This window comes from Lampris incognitus, chromosome 6 (assembly GCF_029633865.1).
Source record: "Lampris incognitus isolate fLamInc1 chromosome 6, fLamInc1.hap2, whole genome shotgun sequence".
Lineage (NCBI taxonomy): Eukaryota > Metazoa > Chordata > Actinopteri > Lampriformes > Lampridae > Lampris > Lampris incognitus.
This window is the reverse complement of record NC_079216.1, coordinates 4,922,078-4,942,953: the sequence shown is the minus strand read 5'-3', so window position 1 is coordinate 4,942,953 and position 20,876 is coordinate 4,922,078. Positions and strand designations below refer to the sequence as shown.

The 20,876-nt window shown below is 48.0% G+C and overlaps 1 protein-coding gene across 2 annotated transcripts in view; it reads left to right on the top strand.

Annotated features, from left to right (window-relative positions):
• The window catches only part of mon2 (MON2 homolog, regulator of endosome-to-Golgi trafficking), a 108,606-nt gene extending 93,564 nt beyond the window's left edge, over nucleotides 1-15,042 (top strand). The window contains exons 26-35 of one of the 2 annotated variants that reach the window (XM_056282727.1): nucleotides 809-1,452; nucleotides 1,883-2,026; nucleotides 3,275-3,292; nucleotides 4,251-4,379; nucleotides 6,969-7,159; nucleotides 8,021-8,081; nucleotides 8,172-8,295; nucleotides 9,276-9,483; nucleotides 12,029-12,111; nucleotides 14,282-15,042. In XM_056282727.1, coding sequence (XP_056138702.1) covers nucleotides 809-1,452; nucleotides 1,883-2,026; nucleotides 3,275-3,292; nucleotides 4,251-4,379; nucleotides 6,969-7,159; nucleotides 8,021-8,081; nucleotides 8,172-8,295; nucleotides 9,276-9,483; nucleotides 12,029-12,111; nucleotides 14,282-14,445 — 1,766 coding nt within the window. In that variant the 3' untranslated portion in view covers nucleotides 14,446-15,042. The remainder of the gene's footprint in view (nucleotides 1-808; nucleotides 1,453-1,882; nucleotides 2,027-3,274; nucleotides 3,293-4,250; nucleotides 4,380-6,968; nucleotides 7,160-8,020; nucleotides 8,082-8,171; nucleotides 8,296-9,275; nucleotides 9,484-12,028; nucleotides 12,112-14,281) is intronic. The other variant, XM_056282728.1, reaches the window with a different exon arrangement.
• The last annotated feature ends 5,834 nt before the right edge of the window (nucleotides 15,043-20,876 follow it).

The window sequence follows — 20,876 nt, the reverse complement described above, 5'->3', positions numbered from 1 at the left end:
TTCGGTACACAGGCGTGCCAAACCGGAAGGCCGATGCCCAACATGTTCGGTACACAGGCGTGCCGAACCGGAAGGCCGATACCCAACATGTTCGGTACACAGGCGTGCCGAACCGGAAGGCCGATGCCCAACATGTTCAGTACACAGGCGTGCCGAACCGGAAGGCCGATACCCAACGTGTTCGGTACCAGCACGTGAACCGTTGCGCCCCTGACGTGTAGCTCGTGCAGCTGCTGCCCAAGTGTTCCTTATTCTAAAGGGCATTTTGGTTGTTCGAGCTGATCAGCGTGAACCGTGTGAGCACAGGCTCAAACGCAGCAGCATCCTAGACTCAAGAGCGACCTTTGACCTATGTGCACGTGTTCCTCTTCTCTCGTCCCGTCTCGTTTCGTTGTACTTGTAAAGGCTAAAGTTCCCCGTGCTGAATCTTACATTTGGAACGGGTTTTGCCGGGCCTGTACAGAAGTAACTGGGCTATCGGTGTGTACCGGACTTTCTTGTCCGCCTTTGGGCGGCGTCCTCTTGTTTGGAAAGTAAACAGTGAAACAAAAGTAAACATGACAGGCTTTTGTTGGGTGTCGCCCTTTTCCTCTTCATTCTCAACGTCCTTCTTCAGTTGTGGAATTGGATGTTTTGCTGTTTCATTACGGTACATACATGCTCCTCCACGTCGTCGGGCAGTCTTGGTTATTTTCTGTTTTCAGAACATGTTTGTGTGCTTGTGTCTGTGTGTTGACATAAAGACAAGTTCCTGCTGTGAGCGTATTACCTGGCTTAACTTCAGCTTCCCTCTGCTGTGTTTGGACAGGTGACTTCTTCAAGGCGTGGGAGGTTCTGCTGGACCACGTCCAGTCAGCTGCCCTCAGCAAAAACAACGAAGTTTCCTTGGCCGCGCTTAAAAGCTTTCAGGAGATCCTTCAAATCGTCACGCCCATCAAAGACTCGGACAGACCGGGCGACGCCCTCGCCGCAATGGGCGTTCCCGCGGTCCTCATCGACCCGCTCACCGCTGCCGGTCCCGGAAGACCACTGGTTCGCTCCGATTCACTGGTGGAGCGTCTGACGCGCTACAACGGCGCGGAGCTGCAAGCCCCGCCCCCAGGGGAGGAGTCGGCCCTGGAGGACTCCGTGCTGTGGTGGTCAGCGTGGAACACGTGGTACCGAACAGGAACGGAAAGCACCCGACCACCCAGCAGCGGCACGGAGAAGCTCTCCTTCATCCCAAGCCAGCCCTTCCTCACGGCCCTGATCCAGATCTTCCCGGCTCTCTACCAGCATATCAAGTCTGGCTTCAGCATGGAGGACCTGAAGAAGCTGGGGGTCATCCTCCACGGCGCTGTGTCGGTGCCCATCAGCAGTGACGCCTCGCCCTTCATCCTGCCCTCCTACACCGAGGCCGTGCTCACCAGCCTGCAGGAGGCCGTTCTCACCGCCCTGGACGTCCTGCAGAAGGTCGGCAGCGGCAAACTGATAAAAATAAAACAGAATTAAGAAAATAATCAACACATATTACCACACTGTGTCTCACACACACACACACACACACACACACACACACACTGCTGTAATGAAACAATAACATAAAGCCTTGCACCTCCTTAGAATACTGAGACTCCCGGGTTCAGCCTTCATCTTTATTCCATATTAAATAAACTTAAGGGGAATGATGCTGAAGGATGAACACACAAACCCCCACCCACCCACAGACCGCCGGAGCCGACTCTCCAGTTATGTCATGCCTCAGCACATTGGCTCGGGCCGTGAAACAGTCTGGCATCGTGCTAAATTGTGCAGCGCCCTTTGTGCAGCACAATCTGCAGCTCCCCTGGTAAATGTCAGCAGTGAGTAAGTGTTTGTTCCTCCTTCTCCCTCCCCGCCGCAGGCCATCTGTGTGGGCCCCGAGAACCTGCAGGTCATGTACCCGGCCATCTTCGAGCAGCTGCTCCTCTTCGTGGAGTTCTCCTGCAAGCCGCCGCAGTACGGCAAGGTGGAGACCAAACACGTGGCCAACGCCAAATACAACCAGGTCTATAATTTTTTTTTTCTTTTTTTCGGGCGGTGGGGGTCCTGTGAGAAGTCTGCCGAGAATTTTCATGTCGTTTGGTTTTATCCCCCTCCGAGTTTGTTTTGACTGGAGTTTGTACGTTTAGAGTCGCCGGTTCTCTCTTCAACCTTACCCCGAACACGTTCACTCCTCCTCGTTGGTTAGAAACCAGACTCCCTTTCCTCTTTTGCCTCATTCTGGTCATTATGTGACCCCCCCCCCCCCAATTATGGTTATTTCGCAAGGTTGACACTGTTTTGACCCGCCCCCTCCATTATTACCCACAAGCCATCTCTTGTCTCTCTCTGGAATTTGCTCATGGTTTATGGTTCCATCTGTGTTGTTGCTCATGTTTGTGTCTTTGTGAAGCCCTCTGGAAGCAGGCTTTAGAAAGGAAAGGTGCTCTGTCATAAAGGTTTACTTCCTACATTCCTCACGTTCGCCGAGCTTACTTCCCAGCATGCCGGAGAGGGTTTTGTTTAAATTGTTTAGTCTTGTTTAGCTTGTGTAGTATTTAGTCCTCGGTGCCAAAATGTTCGGAGGAAAAAAAGACCCCATTTCAAAGAAGCCAAGAAGGTTTTGAGCTCTGCCTGATTTATTCACAAAACCACGAACTCCCTCCTCCCAAACCTCTGTCCTACCTCGGCAGCAAGAGCCATTTTTACAATTTATGTTTAGACCTCGGTGTGTTTTTTAGAATTACCGTTGCAATAAAGGCAAAAGTCAGTCGGTAAAGAAGGGCTTTGAGGAAAGTAATAAAACCCCAACAGCTGCTCTGCCTACCGGGGAGATGCCAAGAGTGGTTTTGGATCCAACGTTAGCGGGCTGATGAGATTATACTAACGAATGTGCTACGCGCTAACCGCCGAAGCCTCGAATCCCATCTGCCGATTTAAAAGTCGTGTGGGCAGGGGCCCCTCTTAACACCACACACTTTTTGTACATCCAAACTTGTTTTCCTAAGTTTTTAATGAGTCGGTGTCCAGACACAAACATCTGATCACTTCAGTTCAGAGCAACTCACATGTCCAGAGAGCAGGAGTCTAGCAGAGGATTTTTTTTTTTAAATCAATAAATTTAATTTTTTATCTTGTAGGGTAGGCTTAATTCCTGAATGTTGCCAGGCACCTCATTTAGCCCAGTAAGCCATTACTGATTTGCCCTGACCCAGACATCAGTTTAATTGCGATCTTCTCTCGTTCTTTCTTCGGACTACTAACGGGATTTTAGATCCAACTGTTTGCACCGGTGAGTTTCACCATCTCCTTCAGACCCCCCCCCCCTCTTTATAATAAACCCACTAAGCTGTGTTGACTGGTAACTGTCCGTCCTATGCGGTAGATGAGGTGTTTCTCCGCATGGTCGGGTCTCATGTCTACATATCCATCTGTCACTCACCTCCGTCACGCTTGTCTTCCTCTCTGCCTGCCACTAACTTCTGGTCCTGCCTCTCTCTGTGTGTCCAGCACCGTCCTGTGCTACTCCTCCTTTCGTAAATTTCATGTTTCGGTGGCATCTACGCACGTACGTGGTGGTTTGGTTGCTTTTGTTTTTATTGTTTAATGCTACAAAGGCACACTTTGTAATGTTATCCAGAGTCGGTGGCTGGGCTCCAATAGTTTGGTTATCTGCATCAGTGGTCCTGGAAAACCTGGAAATTTGATAGACTAGTTTTCCAGTCATGGAAAACACCTGGACAATTACAAGATCGATCAGATATCCTGGAAATATTATCGAGTTCTTGGAATATGGAAAAATTAGGTTATAAAGTCATATTTTTAGCATATTTTCAGTGTGACATTTTGGCGGTATGTTCAGCCACACAGTTCATGTAGAGACTGTTGAGACTTCCACTGATAGTTCATACTGAATGATATGACCCTCTGCCAGCGATGGCTGGCATGGATTTCCAAGCTAAAAGTCCTGGAAAATCTCCTTGAAAAGTCCTGGAAAAGGATTTCCTACAAAGAGTGGGAAGCCCGCTATGTTAGACAAAACTCAGGAGAGGAAGAATTTGTGTGATTTGAAGTATATTCATGTTGTCACTTGGTGCGCTTGTACAGAGTGTGCCTTTACTGCTACTTTGAATGTGGTTTTGCCAAAGAAAAAAGTGTGGGGGCGGCGGGGGTGGTTGGGATAATGGTTATCAGCTGTGTTTTGACCGATATCCAATTTGTCTGCTTATCTTCCTGCCCCCAACCCCCAGGCTGAATGGGTTGCCTTAAACTACGTCCCCTTCGCTGAGCGCTCCCTGGATGTGGTGGTGGATCTGTACCATAAGACGGCATGTCACAAAGCCGTCATCAACGAGAAGGTCCTGCAGAACATCATCAAGGTGGGACATCAACAGCAGTCACCAGTGTTTAGGGATATTTTTCTTCTGAAAATGTATTTAGTTGTCTTTTTGTCTTATTTTTCTGATATTCTGTCTTCACCTGCTGTGTAATGTTTTTACAGAGTTTGTTTGAAAAACCTGTTATTTAATTGAAGCTATAGCTCTTCGGCCAGGTTTGTCTTTACAAAGGACATCCCAGGAATTTGAATCAGTTCATCTGGACACAATCTTTAGTGGGATTATTCACCAAGGCTCAGCGTTTTCGGTTTTTATTTTTCAAAGCAATCCAGCATGCCAAATTTCACCACAAGAGGACACTGTTACATAACCTCACACAAACAGGAACAACTTTTGGATCCGTGGAAACATAAAATCCGGGTGAAAATCAGTTTAAACCGATCTGCTCCTTTTAAAATATCTGGGTATTTTTCGGTGAAAATCAGTAAAAACCGAAAACGCTGAGCCTTGTTCATCACTCATCTAAGTGACTTCGTCAGTCTGACAAGGAGACTGATGAAGTCTGTTGGGACCGATGATGATAATGTCAGATTTATCACAATTTAGTTTGAGGAAGTTGGCTTGCATCCATGATTTAATGTCAGTGAGTCAGTTGGTCAGACTGGAGTAAGTCATAGTGGTGATGGATTTAGTGGGGATGTAGAGTTAGATGTCATCGGCGTAACAGTGGAAGTGAAGACCATGACGACGTATGATATTACCAAGGGGGGAGCATGTAAAGAGCCGCGCATGGCTCCTGATGCAACTGCCGCCGCTCCGTCAGCTCTCAGAGCTCTTGATGATGAACGCCTTTAGTGGTGCCGCCGGAGCAGAGGGGACCCCTGCAAGCCCGGTCGGGATCGAAGTCCAGACTAGAATAGAGGTTCACATTGCACACCGCTCTGTTTTTCGAGTGAAAAACGACGCACCTCTGGCTCCTATCATTGTTTCATATCGCTGAACATTTAAATGTTAGCTAAATACATAGTTTAGAGTTTTACTATTACCAAACAAGTAGCAGCAGCTAGCTAAACGCTAATGCTGTTAATGCTACTTATAAGTCACAAAGGAAATATGTTACATGCAGAAAACTTTCATTTGACAGTAGTTGAGTGAAAGAAATACATAACTTACATACTGACTCCTGCTTGCTGTGGCAGACAGAGGATAAATAGTCGGCACAGCATCGGACTTCAAAACTAACTTCTTGTGAAAACCCAGTGACTTTTGCATTAGGTTATGGAAACACTCTTTGCTGAAATGACGTTTCTTTTTCGGGCTGGGCCCGACCGGGCCCCACGGGCCAAGGCCCGGCTACCAGACACTCGCCGGCGAGCTCCCTTCCCAGGTCTGGCTCCAGGAAGGGGCCCCGGTTTCCCTTTTCTGGGCGAGGTGCTGTAGCTCTGCTGTTAATTTCATTGAGTTTCTTGGGAATTGCTCTTAAACTGGCCCCTCCCCTGGGACCAGTTTGCCTTGGGAGAGCCTACCAGGAGCTATTGCCCCTGACAACACAGCTCCCAGGCTCCCCGGGACACCCAAACCCCTCCACCACGTTAAGGTGGCAGTTCTGGTAAGGGTGAAATGAGCATTGCAGATATGCAGTGTAAATAAATTCCAACCCTTTCAGCAGCATAGTAGGATTTTTTGGTAGATAGTGGAAGGACGCTCCAGGGCCCGGTTTACATCCCAGAACTGCACTCTACCATGTTTGCTGTCAAAGCCTTCACTATGCTAATGCAAACTCGCTCTCTGTACTGACAAGTTCGCTCTGCACAGGAGGTCTCAGGTTTCTTTGCTCGCCCTACATTTGCATATTAGACGGTGATTGGCTTTCGGATTTATGACGTACCAAATCAAGCTTGCCCAGGGTACGTTTGAATCTCAGATTTTAGGGAAGTGCACAGACAGCTCCTCTTCCAGGAGAGGAACGTGAAAACACCGCTCAAGTGACAAACTTTGCACAATTATAAGTCAGTAAAACCAAGGCCACACATTTTAGGGGACACAAACATAAGAAAAACAAAGTTTCGAGTTTTTTTTTTAATTTAAAGATGATGGCTGGTCAGCTTGTTTTGTTTCAGAAGGACACCTGCGTTAAATGCTTTTTCTCCATTGCTGATGTATAAACTGGAGGAATAATTTGCCAAGTGACTTTTAATAAAGTTCCCCCGTGTACGTCCAAATCAGTCCCTCAGCCTTTCCTCTCTCCAGAGAAAGAATGTTGTTTTTATAAAATCTTCACCTTGGGGAGCCCAGCTGTTACGTGGAACGATTTGTTTTGTCAAAAGAAGATGGTCGAAATTCCTTTCCAATTGGATGTTATTGTGAGTTTTTGAAAAGGATATATTCATCTTTTTTGTTGGGCAGCCCACAGGCCCATTACTTAAATCTTTTTAACTGCCATTCAACCCATCACTCGTAGCGTTTAGGAATAGTTCATTCACAATACAGCCTGAAGCCTCTCTGCATGTTCCCGGTACTTAAATACTTTTGTAGTTTTTACCTTGAAGTTTTGTATTGAGTTCTGTTCTCTTGAACTGTTGCTCTCCATTTTCCCCTGCCTCTCTTCTGCTATTCCTCCTTTCCCTCCAGACTCTGAGGATGCCCTTGGGTTTGAAGTACGCCTGTCCGTCAGAGAGCACCTGGAGGCTGGCCGTCTCCTCGCTGCTCAAGGTGCTCTCCATTGGGCTTCCTGTGGCACGCCAGCATGCCTCCTCCGGGAAGTTTGACACCATGTGGCCGGAGCTGGCCAACGCCTTCGAAGACTTCCTGTTTACCAAAAGGTAAACCTTGTGCTTTGAGAGGGTCCTCCATTTTTAGACATTTTAAATCCCTTAAATCTGCAGTCCTCAACGTTTACATGCAAACCAAATGTGTTCAGTGCACTTTCTGGCACTGGCATGTTCAAGATAATAATAATAATAATAATAATAGTAACAATAGATTGAGTTTGTATAGTGTTTTTCATCTGCGGAGACAGATCTCAAAGCGCTTCACAAATAATAACATCGACTTCCAAAAAAAAGTATTCAATTCAATATGGCACGTTGGTTTACTTTACTTTACAAACTACTTCAAAGTGGCGTAGGGGGTAAAACGTATGACTTAATAAAATCCATGTATGCAACCAATATGTGCAGCGTCCAGATTGGACACAAGAGAACATAATTTATTTCTCAAGAATGTGGGATGAGACAAGGCTGCTGTTTATCACCATAAATATCCATATCATGAAGGCTTTAGCAGTACGTGATGTGAAAGATGAGTGTGTGGTGGAACTTTGCCAGGAAAAATGAGCAGCCAAATGAGGAAGAAGAAGGCAGGTAGTGTTGAGTGCGAAGAAGTGAAGTTGTTGTGTCTAACCAGCAGATATGACAGAACAAGCTGGAAGAAGACCTTTACCAACAGATAATAATACATCCATAAGTAGAACCAATACCAACCTGTTATATTCTGATTTCATTCTTATTCTGTATCATTTTGAATGGATCTCAGAAATATAGATGGTGGTCAAACACGAATGCAGGAAGGCATATTACTTCAGTAGTCAGTATTTTAAACAAAAAACACAATCTTCAGGATTGAAACTTTAATTTGAAAGATGTTCATGAGGAGCTGTGTGCTGATATTGTTTTTCTTTTCAGCACACCCCCGGACAACTTGTCCATCCAAGAGTTCCAGAAGAATGAAGCCATTGACGTTGAGGTGAATGGGATTTTTTTTTCATGGTGTCCATATTCTTGATTTTTATCTAGAGTTTCCTTGTCTGACCTTTGTGTCCTGTGTTTTTGGAAGGTGGTTCAGCTGATCAGCTCAGAGATTTTACCGTTTGCCAACTTCATCCCCAAAGAGTTTGTTGGTCAGATTATGGCCATGCTGAATAAGGGATCCATTCACTCCCAGTCCTCTTCCTTCACAGGTACGGTGTGACCATCACATATTCATAAATAAACACAATGGGATAAAACGCTCATCAGCATTCTCAGTTACATTTAGTTTGTCGTGTATAATGTGGTGTATAATACTTTGTGTTTTTACAGTACGTTGAGCACTCCGCTAAATTGACTTACTTGTCTGTGAAAATGTACTCGACTAACAATCCAAACATGATGGAACTTGAACATACTCATATTTATACTTTTCTTGATTTGGTTTGTAAAGAGTTGAGGTGAAAGTAAATATTTCAGTATTTAAATTTTATTTCATCTGGTTTGAGGGGTGGCGTTCGTGTTTTTTCCTTTAAGCCCCCCCCCCCCTTCAATCCAGTTTATATTTTATTAGTGACATACAAAAATGATTTTTCAGGGCATCCGGGTAGCGTGGCGGTCTATTCCGTGGCCTACCAACACGGGGATCGCCAGTTCGAATCCCTCCGTTACCTCCGGTTTGGTCAGGCATCCCTGCAGACACAATTGGCCGTGTCTGTGGGTGGGAAGCCGGATGTGGGTATGTGTCCTGGTCACTGCACTTGCACCTCCTCTGGTCGGTCAGGGCACCTGTTCAGGGAAACTGGGGGGAATAGCGTGACCCTCCCACGTGCTACGTCCCCCTGGTGAAACTCCTCACTGTCAGGTGAAAAGAAGCGGCTGGCGACTCCACATGTACGGGACGAGGCAGGTGGTAGTCTGCAGCCCTCCCCGGATCGGCAGAGGGGGTGGAGCAGCGACCGGGATGGCTCGGAAGAGTGGGGTAATTGGCCGGGTACAATTGGGGAGAAAAACACACAAAAGAAAACAAAGATTTTTCATGCCTCATTTTGGTTTGACTTTGACAACCATTAATTTTTCATACTATTCTCTTTTCATACTTGGTGTTCATATCATGTCTGGCTGTAACTTTTTGTTTAGCATCGATAGCCCTGGTTTCCTCTTACGCTAACCCCTCATCTCTGCCTTACAGAGGCGGAGATCGACATGCGGATGCGGGAGGAGTTCTCCAAGGTTTGCTTCGAGACGTTGCTGCAGTTCTCCTTCAGTAACAAGGTGTCAACGCCGCAGGAGGGCTACATCTCCCGCATGGCGCTCTCCGTGCTCCTCAAGCGCTCCCAGGATGTTCTGCAGCGCTTTGTGGAGGACGAAAGGCTGAGCGGCCGATGCCCCCTGCCCAGGTACGTACCGCCACGAGGACGACTTGTGGATGAGGATGTGAGAACTACACAAACTACATGAACTACATAATCCAACCAGGAGTGTATGTTGTGTTACCATGACAATGAAGCTTAGAGATCCAGTCCAATGAAAATCGTGTTTTCTAGTTTCATTGTATTTATTATTAATAGAAGGTTTGTTAATTTGAAGTTATCCAAAACATCAGAAGTGCTGTAGTGAAAATTTGACGAAAGCCCCTTGAGAAACTCTCCTACTGGTTGTCAACATAATTAATCCATCTGAGAAAACCAGTCAGCTGCTGGTAAGAAATGACATCATCTAACACTCAGATTTGATTGGACAGTCAGTGAATTGTCATCTAAAATCTGTTTTGGTTTTTTTCTAAATTTATTTCTGATTTTTCCATTTTTTCTCCCAATTTAGTGGCCAATCGATCCCTATTTTAGTTCAAACACCCACCCTCGTACTGCATGCGTTCGCCAACTGCATCTCTCCGGCCAGCAGTCTCGAAAGAGACGCCTCGCCACTTCCGTGACAAGGCGACTCCAGGCCGAACCACTGCTTTTTCCGACACACCCAGAGATGCATTCATGTGACAAACACAAGCCGACTCCGCCCCCCTCCCAAAGACAGCGTTGCCAATTATTGCTGCTTTATCGAGTCCGGCCATAGTCAGATCTGACGAGACCAGGGCGCGAACCCCGGTCCCCAGTGGGCAACTGCATCGACACAAAGCCAATGCTTAGACCGCTACACCACCGCGGACCCCTCAATCTATCTGTTTTGAATGGTCGCCTAGCAACATCATGCAAGGTAGCAACTAGCTAGCTATCAGTGAAGAGTCCTGTGAATTTCTTGTAAACCTCCTGAGAATTGGCTGTGCTCAGCCGATGACAATTATGACAAATCAAATGATGGGGAGAAGTGAGACGTCTAACATAAATATTCGGTAAAAAACTTGTCTGACTGAATTAAATTGTTGGACTGGATCTTAGGATTTAAACCAATAAAAAAGGGGGGGCATGGTGGCACAGTGGTCAGCGCTGTGGCCTCACAGCAAGAAGGTACTGGGTTCGAACCCCAGGCCGTCCCAGGTCCTTTCTGTGTGGAGTTTGCATGTTCTCCAAGTGTCTGCGTGGGTTTGCTCCGTTTTCCTCCCACCATCAAAAATACATGCATGTTAGGGTTAATACTCCTGCCTGTGCCCCTGAGCAAGGCGAAGGAAAGAAGAACTTAAGTTGGTCCCTGGGTGCTGCAGCTGCCCACTGCTCCTACACAATAGGATGAGTTACATGCAGAGAACACATTCACTGTAAACAAACAACTGGACAATGACAAGAAAGTGGCTTTCTTTCTTCTGAATCGGTTTTCTTTATCAGGCCTCCTCGGCTGTAGGGCTGAGAAGGAGCAGACTAGAGAGGGAACAGGCTAGAGAAGGACCAGACTAGATAGGGAACAGACTAGAGAAGGACCAGGCTAGAGAGGGAACAGGCTAGAGAGGGACCAGACTAGATAGGGAACAGGCTAGAGAAGGACCAGACTAGAGAAGGAACAGACTAGAGAGGGAACAGACTAGATAGGGAACAGACTAGAGAAGGACCAGGCTAGAGAGGGAACAGGCTAGATAGGGAACAGACTAGAGAGGGAACAGGCTAGAGAAGGACCAGACTAGATAGGGAACAGACTAGAGAGGGAACAGGCTAGAGAAGGACCAGACTAGAGAGGGAACAGGCTAGAGAAGGACCAGACTAGAGAAGGACCAGACTAGAGAGGGAACAGACTAGAGAAGGACCAGACTAGATAGGGAACAGACTAGAGAAGGACCAGGCTAGAGAGGGAACAGGCTAGAGAGGGACCAGACTAGATAGGGAAAAGGCTAGAGAAGGACCAGACTAGAGAAGGAACAGACTAGAGAGGGAACAGACTAGATAGGGAACAGACTAGAGAAGGACCAGGCTAGAGAGGGAACAGGCTAGATAGGGAACAGACTAGAGAGGGAACAGGCTAGAGAAGGACCAGACTAGATAGGGAACAGACTAGAGAGGGAACAGGCTAGAGAAGGACCAGACTAGAGAGGGAACAGGCTAGAGAAGGACCAGACTAGATAGGGAACAGACTAGAGAAGGACCAGATGAGAGAGGGAACAGGCTAGAGAAGGACCAGACTAGATGGGGAACAGACTAGAGAAGGACCAGACTAGAGAGGGAACAGACTAGAGAAGGACCAGACTAGAGAGGGACCAGACGAGAGGGAACAGACTAGAGAAGGAACAGACTAGAGAGGGAACAGGCTAGAGAAGGACCAGACTAGATAGGGAACAGACTAGAGAGGGAACAGACTAGAGAGGGAACAGGCTAGAGAAGGACCAGACTAGAAAGGGAACAGGCTAGAGAAGGACCAGACTAGAGAAGGACCAGACTAGAGAGGGAGCCCGAACACCGTGTCCCCGACAGCTCTGATAGCATATCCAGTGTTTCAGTGTCATGATACTTTGTGTTGGGGAGTATTATTGTGTGTCTAACGGACTTGTTTGTCTTCCTGTAGGCAACAGGTGACAGAGATCATCTTTGTCCTGAAAGCAATCAGCACTTTGATGGACTCACTGAAAAAGACCCAGCCTGAAAACGGTGAGTTTACACATGGTGTCAGTGATTATCCAGGGTCTCAGAAAGAGGAAAAGAGGTGCCGACGAAAAAATAAACACAAAACCTACAGTGGTACTTTATCATCTATTCATTCCAGAAAAAAACATCATCCTACAAATTTCTTCTTCTGTCTTTTGATCTGAGGGAATTTATCTTTACACGGCCGCCAGGTCGATTCCCTCGAGACATTCTGAATTACAAAAGAACAAAGTGAGACGTGAAGAAATGAGCCTTTTGAAACGACGTTTGGCGTGTTTTTGTGTCGGCCATTTCCGATCGGTCGCCTCACTCCTATCAAGGAAATTATTCATTTGATTGCCTTTTATCACAAGTGATTCTCTTTTGTTCTTCCTTCCTGTCCCACCCCACTCCTCCTCTCTCTCCACCACCTGTCTCTCTCTCCTCATTTTCTTACCTTCCTGTCCCACCCCACTCCCCCTTCTCTCCACCACCTGTCTATCTCTCCTCATTTTCTTACCTTCCTGTCCCACCCCACTCCCCCTTCTCTCCACCACCTGTCTATCTCTCCTCATTGTCTTCCTTCCTGTCCCACCCCACTCCTCCTCTCTCTCCACCACCTGTCTATCTCTCCTCATTTTCTTACCTTCCTGTCCCACCCCACTCCCCCTTCTCTCCACCACCTGTCTATCTCTCCTCATTGTCTTCCTTCCTGTCCCACCCCACTCCTCCTCTCTCTCCACCACCTGTCTATCTCTCCTCATTGTCTTCCTTCCTGTCCCACCCCACTCCCCCTTCTCTCCACCACCTGTCTATCTCTCCTCATTTTCTTCCTTCCTGTCCCACCCCACTCCTCTCTCTGCACCACCTGTCTCTCTCTCCTCATTGTCTTCCTTCCTGTCCCACCCCACTCCTCTCTCTGCACCACCTGTCTCTCTCTTCTCATTTTCTTCCTTCCTGTCCCACCCCACTCCTCCTCTCTCTCCACCACCTGTCTATCTCTCCTCATTGTCTTCCTTCCTGTCCCACCCCACTCCTCCTCTCTCTCCACCACCTGTCTATCTCTCCTCATTTTCTTTCTTCCTGTCCCACCCCACTCCTCTCTCCACCACCTGTCTATCTCTCCTCATTTTCTTACCTTCCTGTCCCACCCCACTCCTTCTCTCTCTCCACCACCTGTCTATCTCTCCTCATTTTCTTCCTTCCTGTCCCACCCCACTCCTTCTCTCTCTCCACCACCTGTCTATCTCTCCTCATTGTCTTCCTTCCTGTCCCACCCCACTCCTTCTCTCTCTCTAACACCTGTCTATCTCTCATTTTCTTCCTTCCTGTCCCACCCCACTCCTCTGTCTACTGCTCTCCTCATTTTCTTCCTTCCTGTCCCACCCCACTCCTCTCTCTCTGTCTACTGCTCTCCTCATTTTCTTCCTTCCTGTCCCACCCCACTCCTCTGTCTACTGCTCTCCTCATTTTCTTCCTTCCTGTCCCACCCCACTCCTCTCTGTCTACTGCTCTCCTCATTTTCTTCCTTCCTGTCCTACCCCACTCCTTCCCTCTACTACCTGTCTATCTCTCCTCATTTTCTTCCTTCCTGTCCCACCCCACTCCTTCCCTCTACCACCTGTCTATCTCTCATTTTCTTCTTTCCTGTCCCACCCCACTCCTTCTCTCGCTCTACCACGTCTACCGCGCTCCTCATTTTCTTCCTCCGTCTCACCCCACTCTCTCTACCACGTCTATCTCTCCTCATTTTCTTCCTCCGTCTCACCCCACTCTCTCTCTACCACGTCTATCTCTCCTCATTTTCTTTCATTCTCTACCCACCACTCCCTTCTGTCACTCTTTCTATCTTCCTCTTTCTCTCACTTTCTTTCATCTATCTCTCCCTCTCTACTCTAATGCTCTTACTTCCTGTCACCATACCCTTCTATCCCTCTCTCTCCCTCCTTCTCTGTACTCTCTTCCCTTCTTCCGCCATCTTTTTCTCTCACACTCCTTTTTTTTTTTACCTCGCTCCGTCTCTCTCTACCGTCATCTCTCACTTCTTTCTCTCCCTCCTGTCTTCCATCCCCCCTCCTCCTGTCCTCTCTTCCCTTCTTCCTCCATCTCTCCTGTCTTCCACCCCCTCTCTCCCTCTCCTGCCTTCCACCCCCCCTCTGTCTTCCACCCCCCACCTCCTCCGGTCGTGCGACAGTGGATGGGAACACGTGGGCCCAGGTGATCGCCCTCTATCCCACGCTGGTGGAGTGCATCACCTGCTCCTCCTTGGAGGTGAGCTCGGCGCTGAAGGAGGCGCTGGGCCCCTTTAAAGACTTTATGCAGCCTCCCGTCTCCCGAGTCCACAACGGAGAGTCCTGACCACACTAACTCTCTATTTTATAAAAAAGAAAACATAAAAAAAGCATTATTATTCTTTTTTTTTTTTACTATGAAGAAGTCATGAATGTGTCTTGACCCATACACTTTACATACTCCACGAGGGGACGGACGTTAGAAACTCCATTTGAAGCCTCATCTGATGGACAGACCTCGGTAACGGAGGTGTGGGACGCTGTCCTACACACAGACACACACACACACACACACACACACCTCCATCCCCCTCCCATTCTCCTTCCAACCGACTGAGTTTGTGTGTTAACAGAGTAAAAGGAGAAGCGGCAGCGGGTATTTGCGGTGTCTTCTTCGGGGGTTTGGGTGGTTGTGATGAGGGCGGCAGGTGTACATAGTGTTGACAACATAAGTTAAAGAAGAATGCTAACGATAACACTCTGGCTTTCATCAGTCTTAAAAATTAAAGAATGAAAGGGGAAAGACTTGTGCGACATTTTCAACAGTGACGATTTTATGCAAGAAGAGGAAGTGTAACCGGAACATTCCATGTCATCTGTGGCCAGCCGCCTGAGAAGGGATGTACTTGTCTGTAAAAAAGAAAATGAATAAACGGGACAGTTCTACTAACCGCTGTGCTTTTCTGTGTGTGTGTGCTCGGTCATGGTTATTCATGAAGTCTGTTTAACCTTTAAAGTTCCCCTCCAGAAACGTGTTAAAGTTTAAAAATACTCTCAGATGATTAATATATATTAATACTCTGAGATGATTAATATATGTTAATACTCTGAGATGATTAATATATGTTAATACTCTGAGATGATTAATATATATTAATACTCTGAGATGATTCATATATGTTAATACTCTCAGACGATTCATATATGTTAATACTCTCAGGTGATTAATATATATTAATACTCAGATGATTAATATATGTTAATACTCTCAGATGATTAATATATATTAATACTCTGAGATGATTAATATATTAATATTCTGAGATGATTAATATATGTTGATACTCTTGAGATCATTCATATATGTTAATAATCTGAGATGATTAATATATGTTAATACTCTGAGATGATTAATATATATTAATACTCTGAGATGATTAATATATATTAATACTCAGATGATTAATATATGTTAATACTCTGAGATGATTCATATATGTTAATACTCTCAGATGATTAATATATGTTAATACTCAGATGATTCATATATGTTAATACTCTGAGATGATTAATATATATTAATACTCTCAGATGATTAATATATGTTAATACACTGAGATGATTAATATATGTTAATACTCTGAGATGATTCGTATATGTTAATACTCTCAGATGATTCATATATGTTAACACTCTGAGATGATTAATATATGTTAATACTGAGATGATTCATATATATTAATACTCTCAGATGATTAATATATGTTAATACACTGAGATGATTAATATATATTAATACTCCGAGATGATTAATATATGTTAATACTCTCAGATGATTAATATGTTAATACTCTCAGATGATTAATATATATTAATACTCTGAGATGATTAACATATATGTTAATACTCTGAGATGATTAATATATATTAATACTCTGAGATGATTCATATATGTTAATACTCTGAGATGATTAATATATATTAATACTCTGAGATGATTCATATATGTTAATACTCTGAGATGATTCATATATATTAATACTCTGAGATGATTAATATATGTTAATACTCTGAGATGATTTATATATGTTAATACTCTGAGATGATTCATATATGTTAATACTCTCAGATGATTAATATATTGTTTAACGTGGTTTCCCCCTGTAAACAGTACAGAAATAAACCTGAAAAGAGGCAGGAAGCACATCTTCTCTTTCTCCCTCAGAGACACTCAGGATATATGAATATGCAAATATCACAAGCCCCGCCCACCGCCGCTGCTCGCTCTGGGTCAGCGGTGGCTGACCATGTGCCGAGGAGCGCCACGTGTACTGTGCGGGTTTTCATTCCAGCCAGACTCCACGCCAGGTGAGTTCACCGAGACATTCTTCCTCTGTGGTTGAAGGGCTGCTAATCAGTAAAATCACCAGGGGCCGCAAGTATCGGGTCGTTGCTAGGGGCAAATGTGTGCGTGCACGCCTATGGAACGTTTTCGCCCTCTAGACCGTCTGGCGGTCAGCAGCAAAGCATGACGGGTATTTGTAATTCCTCCCTCCTAACGAGCAGTCACCCAGGCCTGCAGGGACATCCGTGTTCGCCGGTCGGTGTCTAAATTCGGGGGTTGGCCAGGTTCTCCCCCGGTCTCTGAGACCAACCCCGGGGCTTAGAAACCGGCTGTATGGCTCACTGTCTGCACACGCTGGTGGAAGCTCGCTCTGTCATGGATGATGTTTTTTTTGGGGGGGGGCGAAGTATTCGTCAAACTTCCGCAGCGCCTCGTCCTAACTGTCTTAGTCTCTTCCTTCACCAAAGCGGGATGAATTAAAGATGGCTTCCGCTTCACCGCCCGTAGCGGACATGAGGGTGCTAGCTGGCGCAACGCCGCCATCTTGGTCTAGCTGCGTGGCTATGAAGCGCTGGCCTCGCAAAGTGGGACATTTTCTGGTGGATGAAATTTAGGCATTTTCAGTTCTTACCCCGTTTCCCTTCTTCTCTACAGGACCGCTTCTGACACCATGTCAAATAATTAAACCTTCGGTTATTTCATTTGGTTTATTTAACGAAGCAAGAGACATTCGGGCGAGCGAGTTCACACTGACTTCAGGCATGCGCAGTACGGTAGACGAGTACGTCAGCGTTCCCACGCAGGCCTATGATAGGATGCTTCAGCTGTCAGTCATGAATAACGTAGTCGATGCCTTGACACGAGGGAAATAGGTAGAGGCTAGTTCCCATCGATGCAGAGAACGGTCAACTGAGCATGCGCAAGTACTCGTCGCCTCCGTTGTTTGGGTAGCTTAGGGTTAGGGCGGGGTTAGGGTTAAAGTTAGCTAATCAGACGCAGAGTAGGGGCGGGTCTTCCTAGAATCCTAGCGTCTGGATGCTACGCGAGGTGTGTGGAGGCATGGTAGAGGCATTTCGCGCATGCTCAGTTGACCGTTCTCTACTCCATTTCCGTTCTCTGCATCGATGGGAACTAGCCTCTACTGAGCACTCCCTATACATAGCACTCCCTATGTAGAGGACTACATAGTGAGCTCGTTGGCAAAATGGAAAAAAAACACTTCCGGACACTACTCTGCGCCGTTATTACGTCATTGCTGTCGCACAATTAAAACGTGGGAGCTGGGTCGCTAGTGGTGATTAGTGCCGTAATGTATTCACGGTTTACTACGCGGCTGATAAACCGTTAAAACAAACGTCGCCATATCATCGAAAGCTGAGCCGAGAATAGCTCACATTTGTACCACAGCTCTCATGGCGTTCCCTCTGCTCTCGTCTCGCTGCCATTTTTTTTCGGCGCAATGCATGATGGTATATATTGCTTGGCTAGTTACCATCGGTTGCGCGCTTTTTTTCACGGTGCATTGTGGGATACGTTGAGTCCTCTGTACAGGGTATCATAATTCCCGCGATACATTCGGACAGCGCTACAAAATGAACTCGCTATAGTGGACACCACTAGTAGCGAGTGAGTAGCGAGGACACAGCGTTTCCGGTACTGTGCTGAAAAGCGCTTCCGGCCGCGTGCAGCTGCGTCAGAACGCTAATAGGACACGCTGCATACTGACGGCGCTGCTTCCTGTTTAGTGCTCGCTGTCCATTAAAACGCTCGTCAATCAACCGGCGGAAGTGACGTGGTAAGTGGACACGGCTCGGGCCGATCTCTCTCCACGTGACCGCGCAAATCCCCCATGCTCCTTCAGGGTGGTCGTCCCGGTCCTTTCCTGTGAGCTTGTCCGGCAGAACGCGTCGTGGCGTGTTTAGCGGTTTGTTATATATATTTATATCCTTTCCCTCAACACGTTTGGTCAGATATGGAGAGGCGGTGCTATTCCGTGTGAACTGCGGCTGTAGTATGTTGTCAGGCAGCTCTCTCACCCTCCACCCCCCACCCCCACCCAAATTAGGAAGGTGTTGCTCTGTTTGACCTGGGTTAACGTTGACAATGGCCGCGTAAGCGCAGCGCTAGACCGGGTCCGGACCGGCGGCGGGGGCCTCCTGCGGGATGCGTCAATCAGCATGTTACCGGGCGGAGGGATGCGGATGCGGAGGGATGCGGATGCAGATGGCTGTGGCTCGACAGATGTTGAATTATTATCGAGTCGCTATTCCGTCTCCTGCCCAGCCCCTGTGCTGTGCAGGAGCGGGACTAGTTAAAGGTCATATGAGGGTAAGGGACCGCGGGTTGTCTGGTGCACCGGCCTGGAGGAGCAGGAGGAGGAGGAGGCTGGGGGAGGAGGCTGGGGGAGGTCCGCTTGGGCGGGGTTTCCCTCGTATTTCAGCTCCGTTCGTGTGGGGTGGGGTGGGGGTGGAGGAGGACGCTCGTCCTTCCTCCGCTGTGTGGGAACGCAGACGACTCCCGGGCTCCGTAGAAGACCCTGTGGTCCGACATAGCGGCGTCCGTCCCTCGCCGCGCAGTGCTCTTTTCTGCACCGGTCCGATATCTCCCGCACGGTTCCGACCCGGCATGTGACGGTTCCCCCAAGTCTTGTGTGTGTGGGGGGGGGGTTGTGTGCAGCGGTCCCGACCCTGGCGTGGGCGCCGTGGGCTGCTCTGGCTGAGGTAGTAGTTTGTGCTGTTGGTCGGGTTGAGACTCTGCCCGCTTATGGAGATGACTGCGCAAGCTACTGCCTTGCCAGCGCCGCTGCCCGTCGACGGACGCAGAAGCGGAGCGGACGGACGCGCTGCGACGCGCGTCTCACATCAGGTAAACCGCCACCCGGACCCGCTTCTTGCCTTCACGGTGCGCTTTGAAACGGGCTGCCGGGTTCGGGGGGTGGGGGGTGGGGGGGGGCGCGGGTCTGTGCGGCGTCGCCGCCGCCGCTTTGCGTAAAGCTTGTGTGTGTGTGTGTGTGTGTGTGTGTGTGTGTGTGTGTGTGTGTGTGTGTGTGTGCGGACGACGAGGAGGAAGGACCCTGCAGGGCTGAAGTCGTGCTGCAGAGTGCACCCAGTCTGACGCCACAGAAGCCATTTGAACGCCGTGTCCACGCGCGTTTTGAAGCCTGCGCATCCCAGCGGCGCGTGAGGTTTGCGTGTCTGTTATCTGTGTTGGTGTGTGAATAAAGATGTGCCCCCTTCCCGCCCCGTCGGGCGGTAGTATGGGCTGTGGGTGAAGCATGTAGGTCATTGCGCTGTTGCTATGAAGAGACGAGTGACGTGGCTCCGGCTTGGCCCACACCACCTCTGGTCTGGCGCGTCCGGCATGAATGGATGGATTACTCCGCCACACGTCCTCTGCTGACGGCGCACACCACCACGCTCGGATATAGTGGCAGCAGGCAGTGCCGCGACCGGTAGGACCAGTCTCAAACAAGTCCAGACCCCTTTCACTGGAGGCCTACCGCTGCGCCGGGGGTCGTTCGCCTTTGTAGTAACTGAACAAGCGAACCAATAAGTGGATCAGTGTGACCGAGGGGGTCGTGGTTCTGTAGACTAGATTCGGTACTCGCAAGCAGCAGCAGCAGTGTTGCTTTATAACAATGAGTTTTCTTGCATCTTCAGTGCACCAGTCATGCAGGCTCCGCAAACCAGCCTCTGCAAATCCTGCCGCTGCCTCCACACGCCACCTGGCTGCTGTGCTGCACACTAGTAGGCTGTGTGTCGGGGGGGGGGGTCTCATGATGGTGGGTGGGTGGGGGAACTGGAATAGATAATGAACTTCGATTGGCTGCAGTGGCAGGTCGATGAAAACGTGCACGGGCTGCAGCCTCAGAGCTGCAGGAGACTCCTACCCAGGACCAGGCTGTATGAAACTGAAGATGCAAGGAGACCGACGTGAAATATTTATGGCTTTATATTTGATCGTATACGTGTTGTGCTGCGAGTAGCGCTACTGCATGTGTGTGTGTGTGTGTGTGTGTGTGTGTGTGTGTTTGTGTGTGTGTGTGGGGAGGAAGAATAACATGTTAATACAGTAAAAATAAAGTCAAATTTGAAGAAACGACCCCTTGCGCTGCGAAGCCTGAAGTGCAGTAGTTAGATCAGATGGTCAGATGGAGAGACACCTAAAGGTCAGACAGGTTGGTTTATTTATTTATTTATTTATCTGCAGCCACCGGTTAGGTCAGACGGACCACCATGCCCCACAGAGCGCCTTGTGTCCACGGGTTTCCCCTCACAACAAGCCGGTACGCCGGCGAGTTTGCTGGTAGGCGCTGTGTGGCTGGAGGTCTCTGACCAGCAAGACCACCCGGTGGTCCGGCCGTTATCGTAGGAAAACCTGCAAACTCCTGGTAGTCCACCACACACGCTTGACTCTGTCACGTGAAACCTGTA